The 20,471-nt window shown below is 37.1% G+C and overlaps 1 protein-coding gene across 1 annotated transcript; it reads left to right on the forward strand.

Moving 5' to 3' along the window:
• The first annotated feature begins 13,130 nt into the window (after positions 1 to 13,130).
• Positions 13,131 to 14,066, forward strand: LOC123792432 (olfactory receptor 8B12-like). The gene has a single exon (XM_045797583.2). It carries the CDS (start codon positions 13,131 to 13,133, stop codon positions 14,064 to 14,066), a length of 936 nt encoding a protein of 311 aa, XP_045653539.1.
• Positions 14,067 to 20,471: the final 6,405 nt, after the last annotated feature.

Below are 20,471 nucleotides of genomic sequence, written 5' to 3' on the forward strand. Positions count from 1 at the left end.
TTCAATGAAATAGGAAACAAACAGCAGAAAGAAATCAGTGAAACTCAAGCTGGTCTTTGAAAATATCAATGAAGTGAAAAATATCTAGCTGTAGATAGATGAGAGAGACACACACAAACAGAATCACACAGCATATAAAGGAGCAGAAACGAGATGAGGATACTATTATTGGACATCTCAGTGAAAATACTCTAGAACCTAGGATAGAGGGGACCCAACACAGGAAAGCAGCAAAGGAAACTCTAGGCTGATAGTCATGCCTCAAGTCTGCAGAGAGTCCGGAAAGGACAGAGGATAGAGGCCTTCAGGAGAGAAATGAAATTAGTAGCTTGTCCCAAATATTTGGATACTTGGAAAATAATATAAAGGAGGACTTGACAGATATTATGGAGCATCTGAAAATATAAAGGAGAGATACTTAGTACTGATCAATTGTTACAACCCCAGGAAAAATTACAAGTAGCACAAATAAGGAAACAATCAAAAGTACAATATTTGGTTCTGCAGTGATGGTTCATTCTGCATGATAATACAGTCTGCATTATCAGAGTTCTAATACTGTTGACATTAAGTACTGAGAATAGAAAATTGTATTATATCAATTTTGGGAGAATATGGAAAGGAATTGGGGTAAGGGAGTGTTAGATAATCAGCATCTGAGTAGAAGTTATGTATTTAGTAAATATGTATCAGTAACTATTATGAGTTAGGTCTTATTATAGACTATAAATAATGTCTAAAAAATAGTGAAATCCCCAAAGAGCATTGTAAGCATATAATGGAGAAACACAGAGGTAGATGACAGAGGAAACAGATACAAGATTTGAAAGCTGTTTCCTCTGGGCAGCAGAGCTGGGCTCAGGGATGCTTGGGGCAATAACTATTAGGTTTTTTTTTTTATTATTAACTGTTTAGCAGCATTTGAATTTTAAACCATATGCATGCATTATTTTTAAAGAGAAAAACTGATCAAAGTACTGTGTTCCGATTTCTCAACATTTGCTGCAACATCGATGGCACTGGAGGAGATTATGCTAAGTGAAATAAGTCAAGCAGAGAAAGACAATTATCATATGGTTTCACTCATTTATGGAGCATAAGAAGTAGGAAGATCGGTAGAAGGAAGGGAAGAATGAAGGGGGGGTAAACAGAAGGGTGTATGAACCATGAGAGACTGCGGACTCTGGGAAACAAACTGAGGGCTTCAGTGGGGAGGGGGTGGGGGAATGGGATAGGCCGGGTGATGGGTATTAAGGAAGGCACGTATTGCATGGAGCACTGGGTGTTATACGCAAATAATGAATCATGGAATTTTACATCAAAAACTGGGGAAGTACTGTATGGTGACTAATATACAAAATAAAAATTATTAAGAAAATAAAAAAAAAAACAAAGTACTGTGTTCCATTATATATATATATTTACTGGTGGCATTAATAACATCATATTTTTGCGTAAAGAAGCACGATTGTGTTAAAATATTATATTTGGGGGCGCCTGGGTGGCACAGCGGTTAAGCGTCTGCCTTCGGCTCAGGGTGTGATCCCGGCGTTCTGGGATCGAGCCCCGCATCAGGCTCCTCCGCTATGAGCCTGCTTCTTCCTCTCCCACTCCCCCTGCTTGTGTTCCCTCTCTCGCTGGCTCTCTCTATCTCTGTCGAATAAATAAATAAAATCTTAAAAAAATATTATATTTGACAGTGTGGTAGTCAAAGGTGTAGACTCAGAAGTTAGGGCTGGGTTAAATTCCAACTCTGACTTTGACCACATGATCTTAAGCAAGTTATTTAACTGTTCTACTTCTAAGCATTCTTGTCTGTAGACTGGGACTAATAATAAAATGCACCTCACAGTGCACAGTCCCTAGCACACAGTATTGCCTATAATAAGTAATTAATATCTCTTATTACTCATTAAAGGATCAGATTATAATATCAAAGCATGACCTTCATAGAGATAAAGTACACGAACAACAGACATGCTGTCCAAGAGGCATGACCCAAAATGTATAGGGTATGATACTTATGGATATCTTATCTCTGAGATCCATTCCTAAGGTGAAAAAATTTATATCCTTGCTAATTTAATTTCCTCCTCAAATAGTTACTGACACTTTCGTTATCCTTTATGGTCTACACACTTCTTTCAGAGATGAGTCTCACACACTACTCCTAAAATCCTTAGGAGGGGAGGGAATGTATTTAGAGCAGAAATTACTATACGCATTTTAATAATAGGGAACTGAAGTGCTGAGATTTTAAGACTTCCTCAAAGGTCACAGAGCTTACTAGTGGTGACTTGAAATTAAAAACTAATTCTATGTCTCTAAACCTGTGCTTTTTCCGCTCCTCTGGACTGCTGTCTTATAAGTCTGTGCAGCTATGGCTCTAGGCAATAGTGTGGCTGTAAAATACTGAGGTTTACTCTTTATTCCTTAGTGTGAGGAGAACATTGGAAAAGAAATGAGATTGTATTATCTATTCTCCAGGACAGGGGTTGGCAAACTCAGCCAAAGCCAGCCCACTGCCTATGATAACATTTTCATTGGAACAAAGCCACGTCCTCCTTCCTTTATGCATTGTTGATGCTGCTTTCCTGTTAGAATGGCAGAGCCGTGTACTGGCAACAGACACTGTGCAACCTAAAATCTATACTATCTGGTCCTTTCTGGAAATGTGGGCCAATCCCTGCTCTAGGAAACTGATACTCAAGAAGTTACACAATTTACCTCAGGTTATACAGCTAGTTAAAAGCAGAACTGGCCTAGAATCCAGGATTTGTGACCAACAGTCTGCTGTCCTCCAACATACTGTGTTCTCCTTTTGTGGCACCTCACTTTATTTTTATATTTCATGAAACCTAATTTAATACATTAAGGCCAAGGAGGGATATTATTGCTATATTTCCAGAATCTCTTTTTAAATCACAAAATATATTTGCATTGCAGGAAAGTAAACATACAGACAGGCAAAAATAAAATAATCATATTCTAACCAAGAATCTAAAATTGTAATGTATATTCTACCAGATCTTTTTTAAATGCATATATGCATTTACATATATAGGTATAAATATAGATGCATTTTTTAACTCAAAGTGAGCATACTATACATTTTTTTTAAAGATCTGATTTGCTTTATTAAATGATTCATGAATCAGGCAGCATCTTATCTAGCAAGGAGAGTATATGTTGTTTTATAACCTGCTTTCTTATATAACATTAAAATACTTCAGCTCACTTGATCAGCAACAGCAATAACACTGTTGTGCTTGTGATATTGGAGACAAGGAAGTCTGCATTATTGTAAACTTTATACCTTAAATTACTGGCAGTGAGATATTTAACTTTTTAGTCATTAAAAACAGCAAGAACTCTGATCTGTGTTTTAATTTTTAAGAAAGATAAATTTCATCTAGACAGTGATAACAGATTTAAAAGCTATTTTACATATCCCCATCCATCAAATCTGGGTCTTCTAAAATGATAAGAACAGAAAATCCACTTTAAATATATCAATACCAGGAATCAAAGTTAGGTCTAAAACAGAATACTGTTATGAATTAGTGTTTGTGCTTGCCTCTTGATGGGAGCACCTTTCCTATTATATAGGAAATTGTGGGCAACAGAAATCTAAGTTTTATTCCTGTTATCTTCTAGCTAACTTATCCATGATCCACAAATTTCTTGATGCTAAAAATCTTTTTTTTCTTTTTAAAGGTTTTATTTATTTATTTGACAGGGAGAGAGAGAGCACAAGCAGAGGGAGGGACAGAGGGAAGGGGGAGAAGCAGGCTCCCCTCTGAGCAGGGAGCCCCACGTGGGGACTTGATCCCAGGACCTGAGCCAAAGACAGACACTTAACCAACTGAGCCACCAGGAACCCCTGATGCTAAAAATCTTACCAGTAATTTTATCAGATCACCAGAAGCTCACACTTGTTGCATGACAACACTCAGAATTACCCAGACAACTGTATTTCCTTTTCAAGTGGGGAAAAATCACCTTGAGGAGGGGAATATATGATTGGAAATAGTATATGTAAAAGACCTGCATTAGAAATGCAAGTTCATGGAAGATATTTTGTTGCCATCTTATGTAATTACTTTAAAACTATAATTGGATACCTGGTTTGAGGAACACTGTAACACTGTTACCTGGACATCTTAGGCGGTACTTTGTTTTCAGCAATTAAGAAATATCAGAAAACAGAAAGGCACCAGATTTACATCTATTTCCAGTGAAAGGGGCCAACACAGTCCTAAAACTGGGTCACTGAGTTGGAGAGTGTTGGGTATATTTATGTATAGGCAGAACCTCTCCTGGGATATAACCGCTCCAGAGACTTGGTCCTCTTTGAAGGCAATTAGTCTTTGGGTGTACACTTTGTACTATGAATGACATCTCCCTTGTGTATTAATTTTTCTTCTGTTGAGGGAGTTACCCTGCAGCCTGGGAAGCTTGGTGCCAACTGCCAGCCCTGGAACATTTTTAGCTTCATCAGCATTATCATCGTTACCATGACCACGTTGATCCTTACCATCAATATTATTATCACCTTCACCAACGTCATCACTTTTGGCATCTGTCACCATGAACATCGTCAGTATTCATCATTAGTTTTTTTGTCATTGTGTACAATGAACTATATTTAAAATTTTATCATAAAAGACTTTCTTTTACATCTTTCTGCATTGAACATTTCTCCAAAACCAAATTCATTGAATTTACTAAAAAAGAAACCTGTTTAATTTTAGTTAACTGTTTTTTATTTTTATTTTTTTAAAGATTTTATTTATTCATTTGACAGAGAGAGAGAGACAGCCAGTGAGAGAGGGAAGACAAGCAGGGGGGAGTGGGAGAGGAAGAAGCAGGCTCCCAGTGGAAAAGCCTGATGTGGGGCTCGATCCCAGAACTCTGGGATCACGCCCTGAGCCGAAGGCAGACGCTCAACGACTGAGCCACCCAGGTGCCCCTAGTCAACTGTTTTTTAAAAATTGAAACAGATACTTTGATTATTATATTTTATTTTTTACAGATTTACTGAAGTATGATTGACAAATAATTATATACATTTATGTTGTACAATATTTTTTAGGTGTACCGTATGAGTTGATATATGTTTATATTGTGAAACGATCACCACAATCAAGCTGATTCACATATCCATCACCTCACATATTTACCATTTTTTTTTTTTAGTGGTGAGAACAGTTAAGATCTACTCTCTTAGCAGATTTCAAGTGTAAAATTAACTATAGTCACCATGCTGTACATTAGATTCCCCGGAACTTATTCATCTTATAACTGATGACTCTTTGACCAATATCTCCTCATTTCCCTCAGTCCCTGACAACCACTATTCTTAGGTCTACAAGTAGATCCATATTAAATGCTACTGATGCCGGTTCAATATTTTGGTTATCTAGAGCTTGTTGTCTAGTAGATTCCTTAGGAAAAGCTCATGGCAACAAGATCCCCTAAGTTTTTGTCAGTTAATAGCAGTGTATCCATAGCTTTTATATTTGAAGTCAGATTGGCTATACAGAAAATTATCCTTGGTTCACATTTTATTTTTTCGAGTATCTGAAATCTATTACTCCATTAATGTTGTGAAAACATATAATGACAGTAAGATTTCTTTTTCCCTTATGAGTTAATTTGGTCTTTTTGCTTGGGTGCCCCAAATCCTTTCAAAAGCATCATTTATTAAGACAGGGAATATAGGAAGAGAAATTTTTTGAGGAAAGGTAGTGATACAATTTTTTAATGTGTTGAATATTAGGTGTCTGTTGGGTGTTCAGATGTGAATAGAAATACAAATTTGGAAGTCATTAGCAGAGGGTAGTTTCAGCCATGGGAGTGGACAAGGTCTTTTGGAGAGCACAGATAGAATGCTAAGGTTAGAAGACTGAGGATGGAACTCTGTGGACTATCAGTATTTAGCTCTTGAAGGAAACGGAGAGGTGGCCAGAAGTTGAACGAAAATTAGATAGGTGATGTGTTTCGAAAAGGAAAGTATGATATAACGGAATAGATATGTACTGTTCTCTGCCCCCAGTTCCTGGCACAGAACTTCTGAAACCCTTGTAATTTCCTCGGTGATAGGAGGGTCATTTGTTCTAATGAGGTGGCTCTGGTGGGCTCCTGAATAGCTCCTGGATGGGGGTCGGTCATCAGAAAGAGTAAGCCATGATTAGAAGCTCGGAATTTTCAGCCCTGCCCCCATTCTCTTGCACAAAGGGCTGAAAATGGAGCTAATGAGCAAATAGGTTGACATGATGGAACCTCCATAAAATCCCTGAAGTAGAGGGTTTGGAGAGCTTCTGGGTTGGTGAACATGAAGTGTTAAAACAGTGGCATGTCTGAACAGGGCACGGAAGCTCTGGGGCCCATCCCACACACCTTGCCCTCCATCTCTTCCATCTGGATGCTCATCTGTATTCTTTAATTAACTTGTAAATGTAAGTAATTGTTTCCCTGAGTTCTGTGAACCACTCTGGCCAATTAAGCAAACCCAAGGAGAGGGTCTTTGGATCCTTTGATCTATAGCCAGTTGCTCAGAAGCACAGGTGATAACCTGGGCTTGGGACTGGCATCTGAAGTGTGTGTGTGTGTGTGTGTGTGTGTGTGTGTGTGTGTGTGTGTTTGCAGCCTGTGGGACTGAGCCTCTAACCTGTGGGATTGGACGTTATCCAGGTAGTGTCAGAATTGAGTTACATTGTAGGACACCCAGCTGGTGTAAGGGAGACTTGCTTGTTGTTGTGGGGAAAACTCCCACACGTTTGGTGACCAGAAGTGACAGAATGAAGTGTTCTGTGTGAATAGTAAAGGATACTCACAGGAGAAAAACACACAATAGGGAGGAACTGGGTTTTTCCCTGCATGGGAAGGAAAAAACTGAGTTTTTCCATTTCAGAAAGGAAAATGAATATTTCAGGAAGTCAGCTGTCACTGTGTTAGGTAAAATAGTACTGGAAAGTTTTCATCGAATTTAACGGCATTTGGTTTCATCTATTCCTTTTATAGAGGAGAAATTTCCAGGTAAAGACAATTTAGTGACTTGTCCAAGAGTGTATGACCTGCGCCAGATCTTCAGACTTTTAAGCCTACGATTCTTCCAGGACACCACACTGCCTCTTGAATTAAGCTAACAAAATGAAGCTCTTGAGAGAAAGCTTTGTAAAATATTGAACACATCACTGAGAAGGTATATGGCTTTCCTTTCCAGAGTGGTCTTTAGAAGTTGCAGTTTCTATAATGCGGCAAGTAAGATTATAGAGGAGTCCATGCATTTTACTTTCTTTATATTGCTTGATTTCTCAGCACATGTAAGATATTTAATTTAATTTAATACTTATTAGTAAATTAACAAGTCTCTGTTAGCTTAGAACAATCTTTCTGTTTCTACCTATCAATTTCTCCTTTCCATGAAGTCACACTTGAAGTTTATTTTGGATTTGTCCTGATTAATTCTGCCTATATTGTACTTCCTAGCACACTGATTTCTTTTTTACCCTTTATACTTCTTGTAAATGATAGATTTTACAGTATTTATATATTAATTAGTACAACTTTACTAATTAGCACATTTCCTGAATTTAAGCCCCTTAGGAAAAAAAAAACTTGATTCTGGAGAATTTTAAGTTGCTTGGTAACTCTCTATGTAGTCTTTGCTGTAACTTCTGTCACTTAGTAAACTTTCCTTTGCCAGGACCTACAAGAAAGGGAATAGTTTCTTCTGCAAACGCTTTGACCTTTACAGGTGGAAATCGTCTGGCCTTGTGTAGACAGCATTATCAACATATTAAAGGCTTCAAACTTAGTTTTAGTAAACCTAATTATACGTGGTTTATATTACCTTTTTTTTTTGGTAGAGATAAAATGTCTGCTTCTCAGAACCTCTGATGAATTATTTCAGACAGTAAAAAACTATCCCGGAAATTATGGGTTTGCCGTATGGATTTTCATGGCACTATATCAACATGCAAGCCCATTACATTCATTAAATTTTTGAAGAGCATCTTTAATGTATTCATCACTCTGATAGGTACTGAGTGTGTTAGTGTACCCAAAAGCTATAGGATTAAGGATTTTTCTTGAAGAAGCTTTTAATCTAGTTGGGGTTTCTGGAATGCAGTCTTGAAATAATGAATAGTATAAGGCTGTATTAGACAAAGGACAGTAAGAGTAACATGGAAAAATAGTGAATAGACTTGCAGGAGAATGCCTTAGTTCAAGATTGTTTTTCAATTATTTTTTCTCCTTGCATCCCAAAATTTTCTCTACCTTGGGCACCTGGGTGGCTCAGTCAGTTTAGCCTCTGCCTTCAGCTCAGGGCATGATCCCGGGGTCCTGGGACTGAGCCCTGCAACTGGCTCCCTGATCAGTGGGGAGCCTACTTCTCCCTCTCCCTCTCCCTCTGTTGCTCCCCTTGCTTGTGCTTTTGCTCTGTCAAATAAATAAATAAAATTAAAAAAAACCCCTTTTTTTCTCTACCTTGACCTCTCTGTCATTTTGTAAACTCAACCAATATTTACTAAATGAATATTCATGGAAGTATAATTCAGTCTTCACAAATATCTGCCAGTTTGGTATTATTATCCTGTTTTTAAATTTTTTACTATTTATTTATCTATTTAATCCTGTTTTTTAGATTGGGACTAAGTATTAATTAGGTTAAGTTACTTACTCAGGTTCACCCAGGAAATAAGGAATATAGTTAGGTTTAATTCTAGCTTTGCTTTCCCAGGTCTTGCTCTTTTTTTTTTTTTTTAAGATTTATTTATTTATTTGGGAGAGAGAAAGAGAGTGAGAGAGAGTGTGGGGGGAGGGGCAGAGGGAGAGTATCTTCAAGCAGACTCCCTGCTGAGCATGGAGCCCAACTCAGGGCTAGATCTCACCACCCTGAGATCAGGACCTGAGCCAAACCAAGAGTCTGGAAGCTAAAATGACTGGGCCACCTAGGCACTCCCCAGTTCTTGCTCTTAATTGCTATGCTTGCTTTTTTTTTTTTTTTGACATTTTTGTTGGTCAATTTACTTCTCCCCCTTATCTATTGGCACGTTTGAAACATTCAGACCTTACCCCTAATTATTCTGTCTTTAACCACAACTCCTTGAAGCCATGTTCCTACTTTTTCTGTGATCTCCTCTATTCAGGTGATCCCGCAATTTGTATCTCAATCCCTTTTATTAAGTCTCTGACTTTCTATTTTCTACTTCTTTCTGATCATTGTTGTTTGGAAGTCCCACCAGCATTTGATGATCTTGTCTAAAATCCAGCTCTTTACACCTCCACTTCCTTATTTCCCATTTCTGTCATGGGCGGGGCTTGGAAACTTAACCAAATTTGATTTGTGCCTCTTCTCAGTTCTCTCTCAAGCCGTAGAGATATGAAATCCTGTTTGGTATTTCATCATAATATCATAATATGTGGCACTGTTTATCTTTTTTTGTTTATACTGCTTGTATAAAGTGTCTTCTTTTTTTTAAAGTTATTTATTTTTAGGTAGTCTCTACCTCCAATGTGGGACTTGAATGCACGACCCCAAGATTCAGTCACATGCTCTTCCAACTGAGTCAGCCAGGCACCCCATACTCGTGTAAAGCTTTTAAACTGACTTCCCTGCCTTTGGTTTCTTTCTCTTCCAGCCCATTCTGAAACTGCTTTCAGCCAAGGGTACAGTTATTACTACTAGTATAATAATAAATTCTATTTATTTAATAAATCTTTAAGAATAATATACATAAAAATATATCATTTTAATAAACTGCTTTTTTTTTATCTTCCTTGTGCCAGAAGGCACATCATTTACTCATTAAAATAACACTTTGAGTGGTAGTTCTTTTCCTCATTTTAAGATTAAAAATTAAAAACTTACAGAAAAGTTAAATTTCAAAAGATCACACAGCTATTAAGACATAGAACTAGGATTTATGCTGAGGTCCACCAGATTCTGGAGTTCATCCTTTGAATACTTCTCACTCAACTCAGATATATTTCAGAGTGAAAGGGAAAGCTATTAATAATTTCTGGAGGGACTGCCCTAGGAAAAGTAGGCTTAGAATAACTATGAATTCTACTCTCTACTTCCTCACCATTGGTTACACTCAGATAAATAATGGAGAGGCTGAGAGAACATCTACTTTTGGAGAAAGGAACATGTGTTTATGTACTTGATGAGTTCAGAGATGACCACAGGACAGTCTCTTGAAATATCCAGGAAAAAAAAAATCCTGTTGGGTACACAGGAAAGGAACTTAATAGAGAATGGAGAAATAAAGACACAAATCCGAGAGCCATTTATATAGTGGGATTGTGGAAGCCACGAAACAAAGGAGCTCATCAAGAATTTAAGGAAGCAACTAATGAATCATTCAATATTACATCAAAAACTAATGATGGCTAATTGAATTTAAATTAAAAAAAAGGTAAAAAAGGAACTTAAGAAAGTAGGGATAGTGTGGAAAGTTGAGAGATGAACCCTGGAAAATGTGAGATATGAAGGGATGAAGGGACAGAGATAGGAAAAAGAGCCTATAATGGGTTATGCCTCTATTAGACTGTAAGCTTCTTTCTGGCAAAGAACCATGTTTTTTACTTTTTGCGTTTTTTTGTTTGTTTGTTTGCTTATTTGTTTTTCTTTGTTTGTTTTTTGTATCCCTGAACCTCACATATTACATTGCCAAATACATTTATTAACATTAACTTAACAATGGGGTAATTGGGTGATGGGCATTAAGGAGGGGACTTGATGTAATGAGCACTAGGTGTTATATGCAACTGATGAATCACTAAATTCTACCCCTGAAATTAATAATATACTATATGTTAACTAAATTGAATTTAAATAAAAAATTAAAATAAAAAAATCCTGGAACATTGAAAAAAATCGATTTAACAGAAACTATTATGCAGACACCTATAATTACTGAAAGATGAACTGAATTCTACTTTCTCAGGAGGTAATCAAAGTTATTTCACATGATGGAGGCCAGTTAGGTGCCATCTCTTCTCTCTGGCTACGTTTGTGCTTCTTCTTGAAGCAGGGAATCCTATGATATGTAGAGATTGATTTGGGGCCATACTTGTGCAACTTTGATGGTCTACTAGAAGTCTGAGAGCCAGTACACATGCATGAAACATATATGCAAAGGCATTTTACTGTATGTAAATCTTCATATGCCCTGTAATGTTGTGTTTATAATGTATAGTTTAAGTTAGAAACAAATATGAGAAGAAAGCCATTTCAGAGATTCCAGTTTTGGAAAGGCAACAGTACTGTACAAATGGAAAGGGCAAAACAGCTCTTTTGTTCTCTGCTATACTGGAGCAAGTCACCAGGTAACATGGCTTTAGAGGAGCCCTGTTTAAGATACATTTGGAAATGAGGCTGCCATGGCAACTGTCTCTGAAGTAACAAAATCCCCCTAGAGCTTTCAGAGAACCCCCAACTTCTCTGTACTTGGTTCTCAAGGAGAGCTTAATTTCATTCATTTTAATGAATTCTTTTTCTCCATTTATAGCATTTGTGCAGTGGGATTGAGAACAAGGATTGGAATTACTGGAGTTACTCTGGGACATGTTAATTCTAAGTGTAAATCAAAAGATGAGGCACTGTCATTGCTGATTTGCAGCTGAGGGTGAGCAAGTCCTCATGGACGTGTGTGCACACAAACACACACAGGCGTGCATGCAGTGATTTTAGTAGAACTTTTCTGGAGGAAGATGGATTTCTGCCTTTGCGTTTTGACTTCATAACTTCTGTAAGAGGACTTTTGCCATTAATACAGGACCAAAAACCTATTTAATCCATTGACACACTGAAGCTCAAATTCCCCCAAATCAAGATTTCTCTTTTTGGTATGAAATCTGTCTTCCTTAATATTAAGGGCCCCTGGTAAGAAGCACTGAGTGTAAGTTGCCACGTAAAACTTTATTAGTCTCTATATGAATGAAATCACTTTCTGAGAACAATTTTGACAATGCATGCAGTAGTTGTAGTAGGCAGGAGTGGCACTGTTAGCAACATACATTAAATACCTTATGTTTGCTTAAGAAGCTCAGCAAGGTCCCCGGCCCCTATAAAGTCTGGAGTTGGGTAGATGAGAGTTTGACTCAAGACTCTGAAATTTATAAGCTGTGTGTGCTGCTCACTTTTAAAGTGGGTATTTACAGGTCTAATATATAAGGCTGTTGTGAGGAATAAAGAAGGTACTATTTTTTGTGCATTGCTTTGGATCCTTCATATGAGGGTACTGGATCAATACAGTGTTTGATACACAGTAAGGGTTCAATACAAGGTAGTAATTACTATTTTTCCCATGGTGCATTGCTATAATTAATAGCTTAAAAAGATGTAATCACAACGAAAAATGTAACCACAGGTCATTAAAAATCACATCAAGCATTAGCAAGGGTGTAAACAAACGTTTCTTCTTCCTTGGGGGGGGGTGTGTGTCTCTGGAGCAGTGATCCTGAGGGAGCCTCTGTAACTATGTCACTGAGATCTTTAATCCAGAATAAAACTCTGTAGTCTCCTGTTATCCATGGGCATTAGGAAAGGATGCTGTCTTGTGCCTAGACTTTGGACAAGAGACTTGGGCCAAAGCCACAATCAGAGATTAAGTTCTTCAGCTCAGCAAGACAATTAGAGGATTTGATCCTCAAAGCAGAGAAGCAGAAGCAGAGGGTCTGAGCTCTGAGTTGTCACTTTCTGTTCACTGGGGCCATCTGAGGGTCCATGAAAGAGATGGATGAGAGCCAGTGGAGAACAGCACCATGACTCCAAGCAGAAGGAGGGTGAGTGCTGCCTGACCTGGTCTGTCCTGTAGCAGAGGGGGTAAATGCTCAAACCCAGGAGCCAGACCGCCTAAGTTCACCTTCTACTGTAACTCAACAGCATCGGGACTTGTGCAAGTCACTTAGGTCCAGGGTCCTCGTCGGTGAAATGGGGATAATCATAATGCCACACAGCGTTTAGAACAGTGCCTATCCCATAGTTAGTACTCAGTAAACGTTCCTATCCTTGTCTTCTCTATGTCAGTCCCTGCACTTCCATGGTGTGTAGCCTTTCTCTCTTTGTCTCAGTGACTTGTTTCTTTTTCCCTTACAGACCCTCCTAGAGGACAATGGCTGCAGATAACACCTCCTCTGTGACAGAGTTTATCCTCGCAGGCTTAACAGATGATCCAGAACTCCAGATGCCCCTCTTCTTCCTGTTTCTAGGTTTCTATGTGGTCACGGTGGTGGGGAACCTGGGCCTGATAACCCTGATTGGGCTGAATTCTCACCTTCATATTCCCATGTACTTTTTCCTCCTTAACTTGTCCTTCATAGATTTTAGCTTCTCTACTGCCATCATCCCCAAAATGCTAATGAGTTTTGTCTCCAAGAAGAACATAATTTCCTATGCAGGGTGTATGACTCAGCTCTTTTTCTTTTGTTTTTTTGTCTTTTCTGAATCTTTCATCCTGTCAGCGATGGCATATGACCGCTATGTTGCCATCTGTAAACCACTGCTGTACACAGTCACCATGTCTCCTCAGGTGTGTTTACTGCTTTTGTTGGGTGTTTATGGAATGGGGGTGTTTGGGGCTGTGGCCCATACAGGAAATATATTATTTTTGACCTTTTGTGCTGACAACCTTGTCAATCACTATATGTGTGATATCCTTCCCCTCCTTGAGCTCTCCTGCAACAGCTCTTACGTAAATGTACTAGTTGTCTTCACTGTTGTGACCATTGGCATTGGGGTGCCCATTGTTGCCATTTTTATCTCTTATGGTTTTGTTTTTTCCAGCATTTTCCATATTAGCTCCACTGAAAGCAGGTCCAAAGCCTTTAGTACTTGCAGTTCTCACATAATTGCTGTTTCTCTCTTCTTTGGGTCAGGAGCTTTTATGTACCTCAAACCACCTTCTATTTTGCCCCTTGACCAGGGGAAAATGTCTTCCTTGTTCTACACCATTGTTGTGCCAATGTTCAACCCATTAATCTATAGTCTGAGGAATAAGGATGTCAAATTTGCCCTGAGGAAAACCTTGGGCAGAATAACTTTCTCTTGAAAAAATATTAGAAATGAGATCCAAGGATTTTTTTTAATTGCAGTGTTTTTATTACTATTATTTATTGTTATTCTCACTTTTTTCAATGAGGAATCCAAGCTCCAGTGCTTTCTTTCTATACTATATGGCAGAGGAAATTTTAATTTTCTTTACCAAATGTACTGATTCACCCCTAACCAAATACCCCAATTCTTCTTTACTTTATGAAAAATACTTCCTGCAATTATAGAGTATTCAACATTGAATGGGCTTAGGAATCATTTGATCTAGTGCCTTTATATAATATATCACACTTTACAGAGTCAGAAACATTCATATGCTGCCCAAGAACATAAAACTACCTGGTGTGCCAGAGCTCAGACTGAAATGTTTGCTTGAATCCCAATCCAGTTTGTTTTCCCCTATGCCATGTTTTTTTTGCCTCATTTCTTTCTTGGAAGATTTCATTTCACATGTTGGTTGACCTAGCACATTTAAGTTATGAATATATTCACAGTAATTTCATGCACTTTTCACAGGATAATTTTAATATATCACATTTTGCAAGAGAGTAGGAGGTGAAAAATTTCGTTGAGTTGGTCTTGGCAAAATGACAAGACAGTGTTTGATGAATTTTGTAGTGTGTAAGTGGAAAGTATGTTAGATTTCAGAGAGGCAAGTATGGTGTCCACTGACTTGGTGGGTGGAGCCCTACAGACATAGTTTAGTGAATTAGAACTTCCAGGGGAGAGAAATGTAATTTTATGGGGTGTAAAAATGTGTGGTAGAGGTGTCATATGTATTTCAAGACTAACAGAGAAAGAATTTGGAGTCTTATTTCAAGGGTTACCTTGGCTGTGGTCTAAGATAATTGGGAGCAGCACTATCCAATATGGCAGTCACTAGCTGTGTATGGCACTGAGCATTGAAACTGAGACACACTACAAGTCTGGAATGTAATTGTCAAATATACACTGGATCTTTGAAGGATTAATATGAAAAATAATGTAAGATATCTCACTGACAACTTTTTATGTTGATTACATGTAGAATTAACATTTTGGATATATTATGTTGAATAAAATGTATTATTAAAATGAATTTATCTGTTTAGTTTTTTTAATGTGTCTACTAGAAGGTTGAGAATTACATATGTGGCTTGCATTATATTTTTACTAAATAACACTGGTGTGGAAGATGTAACAGAGGACCAGGTAGTTGTGGGGAGATATTTAGTTATCAGAGCAGCACCAAGCTTCTGCTTATTAGGAAAAGCAAGTGCTACTAAATTTTCAGGCATTGCAGATAGCCATCATATTTTAATAATGGTGCACATGGGGAAGGGATGGTGATCTCAGGATAAGTTAATAAATCTACAGTATTATGTAATGGGAAAAAAACCATTATATATATATAAAAAAACAAAAGAACAATTTTTTTTTGGTGTAAATTCACCATTAGTGGTAAGATTTCTTTGGGAAGCAATGATAAGTGAAGTGCTGGGGAAATATTTTTACTTATGAACTTTTCCTTAGGAAAGTTCTCTTCTAGTGGGAAATAAAGGAAGTTTGGATAAGTGTTTAATTTTGCCTTTTGATTTTGGTCAGTGTTGCTACAATGAAAATAAGAAACACATGGGGGAGGACTGTATTTAGATGGGACTGAATAGATACCTGAATTCAGGGGACCTAGAATTGAGGTGTGGGGTGGTGTACTGGGTATATATTAGGTATGCAGTACAATGTAAGTAATGAAAGAGAACAGAAATCCTCCTTTAAAATTTTTTGTAGCCTAACTTTCATAATAGCAAAGTGTACAAATCTGAAGTGTATAGCTCATTGAATTTTTGCATGTGTATATGTAACCACAGCCTATATAACAATGTAAAACATTTCCATCCACTTTAGAAAGGCTTCTTTTGCTCCTTTCCAGTAAATACTATCTGCCCTCATCCCCCCTGCCCCAAGGTATCCACTATTATGACTTTCATTATCATAGGTTAGTTTCGCCTATATTTGAACTTCACATAAACGTATACTCTGTTGTTTCTGACTTCTTTACCTCAGCATAAAGCCTGTGATAATCAACTATAGTGTTGCAGATATGGGTATATTATTTATTTTTATTGTTGTGTGGTATTCCATTATGAGAATATACAATTATTTAGACTGTTAATGAACAGATAGTTTAAGTTTTAGCCCTATGGTTAATAAAGTTTCTACAAAATTTTTTTTATCATGCATCTTGATTGAAGTATGCAAAAATTTCTTTTGGATATATACTTAGATATGGATTTGCTGGATAATACAGTAGGTGTATGTTTAGCTTTTATAAATACTGTCAAAGTGTTTTAAAAAATATTTGAGTCAGTTTGCACAGCTATCAACAATGTCCAAGAGTTCCAATTGCTGCACATCCTTATTGACATTTAGTCTTTACATTTTATCCATTCCGATATGTGTAAGCAAAATGTCTTTTGTTTTAATTTTTATTTTCCTGATGTTGAGCACCCTCTAACGCGGGTATTGGCTGTTTGGATATCTTCTTTCATGAAGTAATTATTCAAGTCTTTTGACCATTTGAAGAATAGGGCTGTTAGCTGCTTTTCCTATTGATTTGAAGGAATTAAAAATTCTACATGTAAGTACATATATATGTGTAATTGTATATATATATGTATGTGTGTTATGTATATGTGCACATGTGTAATATATATCAATAATATATGCATACATAATGTATACACACATCTTTATCTCAATCTATCTCTCTCTATATCTATCTTCTCCCAAACTATGTCTTGCTTATTATTAATGATATCTTTTGATAGCAGAGCTTCTTAATTTTGATGAAGGTTGATTCATCAGTTTTGCCTTTTATGGTTAGTGCTGTGTCCTATTTAAGAGAACTTTTACTGTTCTTCTTGAGGTCAGAAGAACAGCAATGTGAAAGGGTATGAGTAAGAAGGAATAACAAGTCTCCTGATCTTCTGGCTTCACTCTATGCTTATATTACCCCTTCCTCCATTTGGTTGATGCTTTGTAGGGACAGAGCACTTGAAGCCTGAAGGTGCCAGGATTACAAGTATTTTCAATTCAATAGACATATATTTGTTTATTTATCCATTTTCATGTTTTAAAAAGAGTTTAAGAAGATATAATTGACATACAATTAACTACAATGTTTAAAGTGTTAATTCTGATAAATTTTGACATATACAGACTCATGAAGCCACCACCACATTCTTTTCTCTCCCTCCTGCCTTCTTCCATTGCCTACTGCTTTTGAGGAACCACTAATTTGTTTTCTGTCACTCTTGTTTTCATTATCAGGATTTTTATATAAATAGAATGGTTCAGTATGTACTCATTTTTGTCTGCTATCTGTTACTCAGTATAAGTATTTTGAGATTCTTCCATATTGTTACATCAATGATAATTAATTACTTTTTATTACTGAGTAGTATTCCATTGTATGGATATACTACCATATGTTTGTTCACTCACCTGTTGATGGGCATTTGGGTTGCTGTCAGTTTATGGCTATTGAAAACAAATCTATTATAAACATTCATGTACAAGTCATTGTATGGACATATCCTTTCATTTCTCTTGGGTAATAAATAAAAGTGGAATGGTGAAGTCACATGATAGGTATATGTTTGACTTTTTTAAGAAAGTGCCAGACTGTTTTCCAAGGTGGTTGTACCATTTTACACTTTCACCAGTAGTGTTTGAGACTTTCAGTCCCCCATATCCTCACTAACACTTGGTATCGCCCACTTTTTAAGTGAAGACATTTAAATAGGTGTATGGTGGTATCTCACTGTGGTTTTAATCTGCATTTCCCTAACAAGTAATGATGCTGAGTATCTTTTCATGTGATCATTTGTCATCCATATATCTTTTTGGTGAAATGTTTATCCAGCCTATTTGCCCATTTAAAAGTAGGTCATCCACAGGCAGAAGAATGAGACTGGACCACTTTCTTACACCACACACAAAAATAAATTAAAAAATGGATGAAAGACCCAAATTGTGAGACAGGAATCCATCAAAATCCTAGAGGAGAACACAGGCAGCAACCTCTTGGACCCCAGCTTCAGCACCTTCTTGCTAGACACATCTCCAGAGGCAAGGGAAACAAAAGCAAAAATGAACCTTTGGGATTTGATCAAGATAAAAGCTTCTGTATGGCAAAGGAAACAGTCAACAAAACTAAAAGGCAACCTCTGGAATGGGAGAAGATATTTGCAAATGACATATCAGATAAAGGGCTAGTATCCAAAATATAAAGAATTTACCAAACTCAACACCCAAAAAACAAATAATCCACTCAAGAAATGGGCAGAACACATGGAAAAAATGCTCCATATCACTCGGCATCAGGGAAATACAAATCAAAACCACAGTGAGATATCACCTCGCACTGGTCAGAATAGCTAAAATTAACAAGGCAGGAAACAAAAAATGTTGGCGAGGATATGGAGAAAGGGGAACCTTTTTACACTCTTGGTGGGAATGCAAACTAGTAAAGCCACTCTGGAAAACAGTATGGAGGTTCCTCAAAAAGTTAAAAACAGAACTACCCTACAACCTCGCAATTGCACTACTAGGTATTTATCCAAAGGATACAAACATAGTGATTCAAAGGGGCATCTGCACCCCAATGTTTATAGCAGCAATGTCCACAATAGCCAAACTGTGGAAAGAGCCGAGATGACCATCGACAGATGCATGGATAAAGAAGATGTGGTAGCTATATGCAATGGAACATTACTCAGCCATCAAAAAGAACGAAATCTTGCCATTTGCAATTATGTGGATAGAACTAGAAGGTATTATGCTAAGCAAAATAAGTCAGTCAGAGAAAGACAAATAATATAATTTCACTCATTTGTGGAATTTAAGAAACGAAACCAATGACCATAGGAGAAGGGAAGGAAAAATAAAGTAAGATAAAAACAGAGGGGGAGGCAAACCATAAGAGACCCTTAACTCTAGGAAACAAACTGAAGGCTACTGGAGGGGAAGTGGGTGGGTGGATGGGGTAACTGGGTGATGGGCATTAAGGAGGGCAGTTGATGTAATGAGCACTGGGTGTTAAAAGCAACTGATAAATCACTAAACTCTACCTCTAAAACTAATAATACACTATATGTTAATTGAATTTAAATAAAAATTTTTTTTAAAAAAGTTGTTTATTTCTTATTCCTGAGATCTCAAGCGTCTTTGTATATTCTGAATTCAAGCCTTTTACTGAATATGAGCTTTTCAAATAGTCCACGGCTTATCTTTTCATTCTATTAACAGAGATCTTAATTTTCAGAAGTCCAACTTACCACTTTTTTCTTTTATGAACTGTAGCTTTGTTGTTGTATCCAAAAACTTGTTGCTTAAAAAAGATCAGAAGGATTTTCTCCTATGTTTTGAAAGTTTTATAGGTTTTTACGTTTGCATGTATAATCCATATTGAGTTAATTTTTGTATACAGTTGAGGTATGGATCAAAGTGGCTTTTTGGTGTGTGTGTGTGTGTGTGTGTGTGTGTGTGTGTGTGTGTGTTTGTGTGTGTGTATTTTGCACATAGCTGTCCAGTGATTGTTCTTTTACCTCTGTCAAAAATCAATTGTTTCTGTCCTTCATTTTCTGTTCCCTTTGTCTACTTGTCTATCTTGATGTCAATACCGCAGAGTTTTGTTTACTGTAACTTTGTAATAATTCTTGAAATCAGTCCGTATAAGTCCTCTAACTTCATTCACCTTTTTCAAAAGTGTTTTGGCTATTTTAGGTCCTTGGGGTTTCCATACGAATTTTAGGATCAGTTTGTAAGTTCCTACAAAATAACCTGCTGAGATTTTGATTGGGATTATATTGAATCTCTGAATCTTTTTGGGAGAATCAACATTTGTTTTTCCCCTCAGCAGTAAATGGGAGTGCTTACTTTCTTTTGTCTCTCTAACAGTATACTCTCAGAAATTTCAATTTTTTGGGGTGCCTGGGTGGCTCAGTTGTTAAGCATCTGCCCCACATCGGGCTCCATACTCTGCTGGGAGCCTGCTTCTTCCTCTCTCACTCCCCCTGCTTGTGTTCCCTCTCTCGCTGGCTGTCTCTCTCTCTGTCAAATAAATAAATAAATAAAATCTTTAAATAAAAAAGAAGAAATTTCAATTTTTTAACCTAGGAACAGTTTTTAAGTATAGTTATAATTAGTATTTCTCTAATAATGAGAAACACTAGTGATATTTTCATGTATTTAACGGCTGTTGGTATTCATCACACCTTTTCCTCACTTTTCTGTTGGATTTTGATCTCAATTTTTAAGAAGACTACATATTAGGCATATTAGTTTTTCATTTGAGGAATAAGTTGCACATATTCCACCCCCCCCGGCTTTGTGATTTGGTTTTTGCCTTTCCTTATGATAT

This window comes from Ursus americanus, chromosome 16 (assembly GCF_024610735.1).
Source record: "Ursus americanus isolate L20-20 chromosome 16, mUrsAme1.1.p, whole genome shotgun sequence".
Taxonomy (NCBI): domain Eukaryota; kingdom Metazoa; phylum Chordata; class Mammalia; order Carnivora; family Ursidae; genus Ursus; species Ursus americanus.

Bases quoted from the DNA above. Each gene is read 5' to 3' on its own strand.
- LOC123792432 (XM_045797583.2), top strand. From the start codon at position 13,131: ATGGCTGCAGATAACACCTCCTCTGTGACAGAGTTTATCCTCGCAGGC.